The sequence below is a fragment of the Nanorana parkeri genome, unplaced genomic scaffold (assembly GCF_000935625.1).
Source record: "Nanorana parkeri isolate BGI_ZX_2015 unplaced genomic scaffold, ASM93562v1 scaffold712, whole genome shotgun sequence".
In the NCBI taxonomy this organism is placed as follows: Eukaryota; Metazoa; Chordata; class Amphibia; order Anura; family Dicroglossidae; genus Nanorana; species Nanorana parkeri.
Genome location: NW_017306980.1, coordinates 744591 through 754507, shown reverse-complemented (window position 1 = coordinate 754507; position 9917 = coordinate 744591). Strand labels below are relative to the sequence as shown.

General features: G+C 44.1%; 1 protein-coding gene across 1 annotated transcript in view; it reads right to left on the bottom strand.

The window, feature by feature from the left end:
• AGK (acylglycerol kinase) overlaps positions 1 to 9917 on the bottom strand; it is a 56227-nt gene that overhangs the window by 5637 nt on the left and 40673 nt on the right. The window contains exons 12-13 of the mRNA XM_018563945.1: positions 3265 to 3412; positions 1182 to 1279 (exon numbers count right to left, since the gene is read on the bottom strand). Coding sequence (XP_018419447.1) covers positions 1182 to 1279; positions 3265 to 3412 — 246 coding nt within the window. The remainder of the gene's footprint in view (positions 1 to 1181; positions 1280 to 3264; positions 3413 to 9917) is intronic.

Sequence of the window (9917 nt, the reverse complement as noted above, 5' to 3'; positions counted from 1 at the left end):
AATGATTTGTATTGGTAATTGGTATCGGCAATTACTGAAGGAAAAGTATTGGGACCTGTACTTAGTCTGGAAAAAATGGTATGGGTGCAACCCTACTATTCACAGTAGGAATACTCTTGTACTAGTTCATCTGAGATTCAATAAGGATTCACAAAGTCAATACTCAGTAAATGAAGTCTGCCAGTGATTTTCACCAAGATTCTAAATAAATAAGCCTTTCATTCTACACAGGGGTGCAATTTCCTAAAAACTATCCACAACTCTGCCATCCACAACTCTGCCCCCAGATATATCTCAAACCTTCTCTCAAAATATCACCCTAAGCGCCCCCTCCGCTCATCCCAAGACCTCCGGCTTTCCAGCTCCCTTGTCAACTCATCCCATGCTCGCCTCCAGGACTTCTCTAGAGTCTCTCCCATCCTCTGGAACTCTTTACCCCAACCTGTCCGTCTATCTCCCACCTTGACTGCCTTTAGGCTATCCCTAAAGACTCATCTCTTCAGGGAAGCCTATCCCACCTCAACCTTACCACTCAATCATCACGTTCTCAAACAATTCATCCCCACACAGCTTGCTCCTCATGTATCACTTCCCCCTCCCTTTTAGATTGTAAGCCCCCAGGGGCAGGGCCTTCCTTACCATCTTGCCTTGAATTGTATTGTGATTGTTATGTCTTCCTTATATTGTAAAGCGCTGAGCAAACTGTTGGCGCTATATAAATCCTATATAACAATAATAATAATAACTATTAACATTTTGTACATAAAATACTTATTTTCACAAGTTTTCATCCTCCTGCATCTCACTGCTACTGATCTCTATTTGACTTCCTATCTACATGCACTCCAGCAATGGCGGCTTGTAATTTTTCAAGGAGGGATTCCTGATGGTCACAACATTGGAGCATGCTTGTGTAAATGGCCACTTTCTCCATCAGAAGCCAATGTATGCGACAGGGTGACAACGCAGGATTATTAACAGGAAGTGTCTGGAGATTCATGGCAGGATCACCGGGTATCATTTTAATAAAAGCTACAGATTTATAAACTTTTAAAATGACTTTTGAAATGACATTAACATGGTAAAGCTTATATCAGATTTTATTGGTTGGGTTTACTTCATTGTGTAAGTGTGGGAGGGACACATATACAGGAGGTTGGCTGGATGTGTCACAAACTTACTGTTAAGTCCGGCTGGTGGTTCTGGGTGCTGATGGTCAGCTCAATTGCTGATATCTGAGCTTCTTCCCATTGCTCAGGAGGTGCTTCCACAGGAACCTCTGCAAAATAGCAGATGTAAATATTGTCAATGATTGTAATCTCAGTATATACAGAATTTCATTTATAGTTCCCACTACTGGGGGCACCACAAGGAAGATAATGGTCAGATATCCAGTATTTACTCTATTTAAAAGGAACCTGTACGTAAATTTTAACTTGAAAAGGCTTTTTCATTAAAAAGAAAATGCTTCAGGTACCTCGGGGTGCCCGTGCATATCTTCAGCAGCCTCTACAATTATACATTATAAGTGAATACCAGACCTATCCAACAGGCACAGCTTTGACATGTCTTGCCTTCACCATATTCCTACAGACCAGGGACAAATCACCATAGTGGTGCACTGTAGGTACATGTGGGGGACCAGGAGGTCAGCAGCAAGCTTCGACAATACCTGCTGCTAGCTGGGTTCACCCCAACTGGTTTTCACCCCGACCCTCACTTTGATGCCCCCCCACTGGAGTTTTCAGGACCTTGGAGGACCCCAATGATGGACAGGTCAACAGGCAGCAATGTGGACATTTTAAGGAGGACCAGAAGAGAGAAATAAAATCTGGGCCTAGAGTGTCACAAGTAGGGCTGCAACAACTAATCGACATAATTGATTATAATCGATGATTGAAAAAGTTGTCAACTTTTTCAATCATCGATTAATTGGCCCTGCGGGCGGGCCCTGTTCACGGCTCCACACACGCTGCTCGCCACACCTCCTCCCCACCTCACGCTCGCAGTTGCTAGACCTGCCCGCCCGCATCCACGCTCCCCACGCCGCACCTCCTCCCCGCCTCACGCTCACCGCCCGCCCAAATCCCAATCGGCACAGGGAAGCGGGGAGAAGAAGTAAGGAGGAGCAGGTGTGGGCGGTAGATAGACAGGCCTGATCTCAGAAACAAGTTGCTGGAAGACTGCTCAGGTAAGCCTGCACTTTGCCCACACATGGTGCTCTATAATGTATTGCTTGGATTTGTATTCCTCTATAGCTGATGGTACATTGTGCTGTATATTATACAGAGGACTACAAATCCCAGCAATACATTTTACACTGTATGTATAATGTATTGCTGGGATTTGTTGTACTCCTCTATAGCTGGTGGTATTCTGCATTGCGCTGTATAGAGGACTACAAATCAAGGAATAATACATTATACAGCGCAATGCGGAATACCACTAGCTATAGAGGAGTACAACACCCATCAGTAGCACATTATACATCACAATGCAGAATACCGCCAGCTATAATGTACTATTGCTGGGATTTGTTGTATTCCTCTATAGCTGGTGGTATTCTGCATTGTGCTGTATAATGTACTATTGCTGGGTTTTGTAGTCCTCTATAGCCGGTGCTATTCTGCATTGATTGCTGTATAATTGTACACTTTTAATTTCACTATATTGCACACCACACTTTTTTTTTTCTTTTTTTACTTCCGCCGCTCCAAGCTTGCTCCTGTGATGGACTGCAATCTCAATACAAACTGGTAGTTCCATCACTGGAGCCGTTTTTAAAAATGTATTTTATTTTATATCCGATTAACCGATTAATCGAACTTAATAATCGGCTAACTAATCGATTTTGAAAATAATTGTTAGCTGCAGCTCTAAGAACATTTCGGTGAGTATCTGGAGCAATGGGGGTAGGGGTGTCACTGACTGGACTTCAACTTTAGCTAACCAATCAGAAAATTCCTCTTGTATTCTAACCTGCGGTGGAAAAATGCCAATAAAAGAGGTCCCACCAGTTATTCTTTTCCTGGCTAATTTATACAATGGTTCATTACAGATATGGCAATGTAAAATCCTATGTGTGCAGTTCTTAAATAAGATGTGTGTGATGTGTTTATGACTAAGACACTGTAACACAGAACACATTTTAGTAGCAATTCATGCAGAACCCAGTAAATAGCTATTTTCACACAGCCTTGTACATAAAGAATAATGTTTTAGGTGAAGCACATAAAAAAAAAGCTGAACTAAGGGCAAGCTTACCGACTTTCGGGGGTGACCAGTAGTTAGCTAGCCTTCGGTATATCCTAACATGAAGAGAAGGGCGTCTCGGCTTTTCCTCGGGTTCTTCTGGAGGGCGCTCGGTGGGTCCCAAGAACGAGATGGAGGCCTGATGTGTCTGAGGCCATTCCTAAAACAATGGCAACATCAACGTCACCCTTTATTTTAGATCTCTTCCCTACCTATAAGAACTCCTCCCCCCCACCTTTTACAGGCTGCTTCAGAGTCAGTCACAAGTGAGCTTCTGCAAGAATTACAATTGTGCCGGCAGGTCTATAAATGAGTTTTAACAGAGCTCCAAAACAGAGAGGAATTTAAACAAATGTGGGGATCTGTTATTTGACATCTCATTTAGGAGCTGGGGGAAAGCATGTTAACAGAATGCCGAGTGGTTGACAGGACAGTGACTGTTAAGCCCCAGGGGGGGCCTCCCATTTGGAAAGTCAGACAAATAATCCTGATTGGTTGTTATAGGTGAGTGTATTTTTTCTTAGCAGACTTGAACTTGAGGCAAGCAGCCAAATACATACATGGGAACGGTTTTCTCTGCCAAAGAATTTATAATTGTGTGCAGCCAATTTTGTGATCTACACACCCCTGCCAGATAGCACAGCCAGATCCTTCAATGCAGCAGAAAAGCTTACTCAGCAACATACCCCAGGCTGCTGATTGGATAATGAAATCACATCAGTACATTGATTGGTCATCCCTCTGCTCACGGTGTTCTATTATCCTGTCACTATGTTGCCAATAAGCACATGTGCATGCAGCACAGTTTTACTGGCTCCTAGTGCTGAACCTTTCTTTCTCGCTCGGAATACTGCTGTACAGACAGCTAAAGGAGGGTTCATATTTAGACACTAGTTGTACATGAAATAATTTTTACTGAACACATAACTGCATTAGTATCAGCAATACATAACAGTATTAGCAAGCAATAACGGCAACACACAAGCGATGCAATAATAGGGAATAGGGAAACAGGTGTAGGGTTGCAACCAAGTAATCAATTATAATTATGAGAATAGTTGTCAACTATTCTCATTATCGATTAGTTGGTTGGTTCCTTTTGCTCTCTCCTCCATGCTGGGAGGAGGGCAAAGCAAGCAGTGGGCGGGTACAATAGCCAGCCTGCTATTGGCTACTGCAATTTGAAATGGCCAATAGCAGGCTAGCTATTGCACTCGCCCACTACCTGCTGCATTTACATTCAGCTGCCGTCTGCAGTATCTTGCCACTGGCAACTGTCATTCTCTGGCTGAGGCTATTCAAGCGCCGTGTGCTTACAATAGAATAATTTTTTTTTAAATTAGAAAAAGGTGGGAAAAAAAGTCATTGTCGGTTTTGGCCTGACAAAATCTCATGCGGGAGGTGCATTGCAATGCCAATAATTTCAATGGACCCCATATGCGCCTCCCACCCACAGTGTGATCACCCGCACTGGAACGCATAGTACCGCAATGCCGTGCTTTCCAGTGCAGTGCGATTGCAAAAAATTGTGCATGCAGTTTTATTCTGAAGTAAACTTTATGTTTGTAACACTGCATTTGTGTATTTTATTTTAAAATAAGGATGATATTCATAAAACATTTTTTTTATCTGATTAATCAAAAAAATAATCGGCCAACTAATCGATTATGAAAATAATTATTAGTTGCAGCCCTAAACAGGAGACATATTTTCACAAAAGCCAGACACGGTTTTCAGATGACAGAGAAAAATTGCTGATGAGAAAACAGAATCTCAGTTGATTACAGGCATTTTGTTTTTTGTTTGCAGGCAAGGAAAGGTTAAAATAAAACAAAAAAGAAGAGGAAAATATATTATTAGGATATTGGATTTATCCCTGAAGGCTTCTTCAAAGGTGATAGTGCATGTAAGATGCTGCACAATAGAATAAAAGTAAATGATCTCCTAGTGGAAAAATAGGCTGCCTTAAAAATAGATCCACCCGGTGAGGTTATATGAAACAGCAAAGATATTAGCTCAATAGCCGTCTTTATCTATAGCTGTTACGCAAAAAGTGTTTAAGTGATCAGTCACTCACTGTTAATCTTAGCAGCACACATAAATGCTGCTAAAACAGGTCCATTCAGCCCAAAATATCACCTCCGTCTGCCCTAATTGCACGTTCTGTTTCCACTTCCGAGCCCTCATCAGTCAGAGCTTTGTGAACGTTCTTCAGCCCTGTCTCTTTCCGTCAAAGTTTGCCGTTATAAATATCATTATGTGCACTTAGGTTCTCAATTGTAGCAGTGACTCAGGTCTGATAATTGTAATGCTGGAGAGGCAAATCTTCACAACGTATGACAAGGACAAAAAAAGCATTGTACTTTTCCTGATCGTTAGCAGATCATCTTCTCCCGCTATCCTCAATTACTGGGTAGACAGACGCACAGATGAACTTTTACATATAATACAAACTTCGTATATGGGACCAACCCCCCTCAAAGTTTCCAATGGCAGTACATGGAATAATGTTCGTCTTTCTCCATGAGTTGGATGCCAGATGCTGTTAAAGACTAAGGCCTTAGGTAGGCCACAGCAGTGGGTGTTTGTCTGCATTTGAGGTCTGTGCTGCTTTAAGAACACCATGCCAAGGATAGCAGGATTTTTGACTTACCAGTAAAATCTGATTGGAGTACAGTACAGGACACAGGCAATTCATAGAGGACTGGGTAATATGCAGGTATTACCAGCTGATTGGACACTGGCCAGAGCTGTGACCTCATATATCCCCTCCCACTCCAAGAAATCCTCAATTTTTTAGCAAGCAGTAGAGGATATACAGGGTGCTGTGTCCTGTACCGTATGACAAAAAATGAATTTTACTGGTCAAAAATCCTGCTTTCTTGATCATACAGTACAGGACGCAGGCCATTCATAGATAACTGGGGCATCCACAAGCAATGCCCTGAGGGGTGGGCACACAGAAAACAAAACTGCCAGCAGGCCCATAACAGGGGAAGCACCAACTCAGATAGCAGCCTGTAGGTCCCTTACAGGCAAAACCCATATGAGTAGAGGCACGAATATACACCTGGCAGAGTGTATGAACAGAAGGCCAGGTGATGGCCTTACAAATCTGCAACGCAGATGTCTAAAAGCCCAAGAGGTACTGATGGATCTAATAAACTGAACCATTACAGGGAAAAGGTGTAGTCTTACCCTTGACAGAGTAAGCATGTAAGATGGCCTGCCTAATCCACCTAGAAAAGGTGGAATAAGATGCAGGAAGACCCATGTATGGTCCTTTAGGAAGGATAAAGGATCTGATTGTTGTAAAGAAGCTGTAACCGAAAACTAGACTTGGGCAGCTCTAATCACATCTAAACTGTGGAGAGCCACCTCTTTGGGTTGTTTCGGAGTAGGACAAAAAAGGAAGGCAAAACAATATCCTCATTCAGATGGAAGGAGAACACCACCTTTGGAAGAAAGGAAGCCTTTGGTTTAAGAACAACTGTAACCTTGTGAAGCACAAGGAACAGAGCCTTGCACAAAAAAGCAGCCAGCTTCAGAACTTTCATAGTGGAGATGATGGTGTCAATGAAAACCATGCATGTAAGGTTGAGGTCCCACAGCGACACTGGAGGGCGTCCAGGAGGTCCAGGAGCAGCCAAGTGAGCTACCCCTTGAACATAAGCCTTTACCAAAGAATATGAAGTCAATGGCCACTGGAAAAGGATGGTTAATATTAACATCTGTCCCTTGAGCATACTCAGGGCTAACTATTTCTCCAGTCCAGACTGGAGAAAGGTTAATACTGGTCACACAGAGTGAGTCCAAAGACGAAACTGTAGCTGTCTACATCAGACTAGCAAGCCTTCCTGGCACAAACATCTATTCCTTAGGACCTGGGCTTCAACAGCCAAGCTGTCAAGCCAGCGACTGAGAAGCAGGATGAAACCATGGATCTTGAGAAACAAGCCAGTCTGGAAGCAGCCATGGAGAGTTTGCAAGCATCCTGAGGATGTCCACCTACCAACCTCTTCTGGGCCAGTTTGGAGTAACAAGGATCACTGGAAAGTCTTCTAACTCGATCCTGTAGCGAAGACGAGGAAGAATCCTCAAAAGGAGAGGCATTAAGCAGGGAGAACTGATCCCATGGAGCTACCAGTGCACTTGTTGAAAATGCTCTCAGGTCCCTGGACTGGGATCCAAACCTGTACAGCTTGGCGCTCGCTCGGAACATTAAGAGATCTATATCCAGCATCCCAAACGGTAGCAGATCTCCTAAAATATTTCTGGGAATAGAGACCAATCGCCCGAGGTAAGCTCTATCTGCCCACTGTCATACCCTCTGCATTCCTCTACTTCATATACTGCCCACTGTCATACCCTCTGCACTCCTCTCTTGCACATACTGCCCACTGTCATACCCACTTCACTCCTCTCTTACACATACTGCCCACTGTTATACCTTCTGCATTCCTCTCCTGCAAATACTGCCCACTGTTATACCTTCTGCATTCCTCTCCTGCAAATACTGCCCACTGTCATACCCTCTGCACTCCTCTCTTGCACATACTGCCCACTGTCATACCCGCTTCACTCCTCTCTTACACATACTGCCCACTGTCATACCCGCTTCACTCCTCTCTTGCACATACTGCCCACTATCATACACTCTGCATTCCTCTCCTGCACATACTGCCCACTATCATACACTCTGCATCCTTCTCCTGCACATACTGCCCGCTGTCATACCCTCTGCACTCCTCTCCTGCACATACTGCCCACTGTCATACCCTCTGCACTCCTCTCTTGCACATACTGCCCACTGTCATACCCACTTCACTCCTCTCTTACACATACTGCCCACTGTTATACCTTCTGCATTCCTCTCCTGCAAATACTGCCCACTGTTATACCTTCTGCATTCCTCTCCTGCAAATACTGCCCACTGTCATACCCTCTGCACTCCTCTCTTGCACATACTGCCCACTGTCATACCCGCTTCACTCCTCTCTTACACATACTGCCCACTGTCATACCCGCTTCACTCCTCTCTTGCACATACTGCCCACTATCATACACTCTGCATTCCTCTCCTGCACATACTGCCCACTATCATACCCTCTGCATCCTTCTCCTGCACATACTGCCCGCTGTCATACCCTCTGCACTCCTCTCTTGCACATACTGCCCACTGTCATACCCTCTGCACTCCTCTCTTGCACATACTGCCCACTGTCATACCCACTTCACTCCTCTCTTACACATACTGCCCACTGTTATACCTTCTGCATTCCTCTCCTGCAAATACTGCCCACTGTTATACCTTCTGCATTCCTCTCCTGCAAATACTGCCCACTGTCATACCCTCTGCACTCCTCTCTTGCACATACTGCCCACTGTCACACCTTCTGCATTCCTCTCCTGCAAATACTGCCCACTGTCATACCCGCTTCACTCCTCTCTTACACATACTTCCCACTGTCATACCTTCTGCATTCCTCTCCTGCAAATACTGCCCACTTTCATACCCGTTTCACTCCTCTCTTAAGACTGTCCTTAACACCCTCTCTGCACTCTTCTCCTGCATATACTGCCTGCTAAGGCAATTCTTTAGCATTGTATGTTATATCGCTAACCTTTCACGTTCTGAAAAAGACACAGCTTTGCTAATTTCCATTAAAGACAAACTCCGGGCAGATATAAAAGGCACAAATTAACGCAGCTCTGTATTCATTAACAGATTATTTAATTTATTATTGAAAAACTTGAATTTGACTCGGAGATCAGCCTCTGGTAGTCCCTGTACAGCAGAGCTTAGAGAGAGGGAGGGAGAAGTAGCACAAGAAACCAACCAGGTGTGCTACAGTGAAAGGGGCATGCTGAAAGAAGAAAAGAACTGAGTGATACAGAAATGAGCTTACCAGCATGCTGCTTTTCTTTCACTGTCCACACACAGGATAGGGAGGAAACCGGCAAGTGGCAGAAAAGATCAGGTCCTCTTCCCTGCAAGACAGGGCTGTACTGTGTGGCAAAGCCGTGTCTCAGGACTGGATGGACAAAAATACAGGCCTGGCAGGTAAAACAGCTCTCATATACTGTATGTATTTCATCTGTGCATTTAGCTGTTTGCCTGGAAGTAATGGTTTAACAAGGCGGTAAATCAAGCATTGTGCAAAGTGAGCCCATAGCAACCCATCAGATTTCAGTATATTGGAGGCAAACATGTGAAAGATGAAATCCTATGCAAGAAGTAAGGAGGTCCCCCAGGTAAAAGGTAACTGGGAGTAACGGTTCATAAAAATAAATCGAGACCAGTTTTATCAGTGAAAAAATAGTACAAAATTTATTGAAGTAACCAGGATGTCAAACAATATTAATGTGCTTCTCAAGTTTCGGAATTAAAAGACAACGTTGTTAACACTCATACATACACTCATGCAAACCTGTGGGCCCCACACATACATTGACAATGTGAACCTCCAGGTGGGCCCCACACATACATTGACAATGTGAACCTCCAGGTGGGCCCCACACATACATTTGACAATGTGAACCTCCAGGTGGGCCCCACACATACATTGACAATGTGAACCTCCAGGTGGGCCCCACACATACATTTGACAATGTGAACCTCCAGGTGGGCCCCACACATACATTGACAATGTGAACCTCCAGGT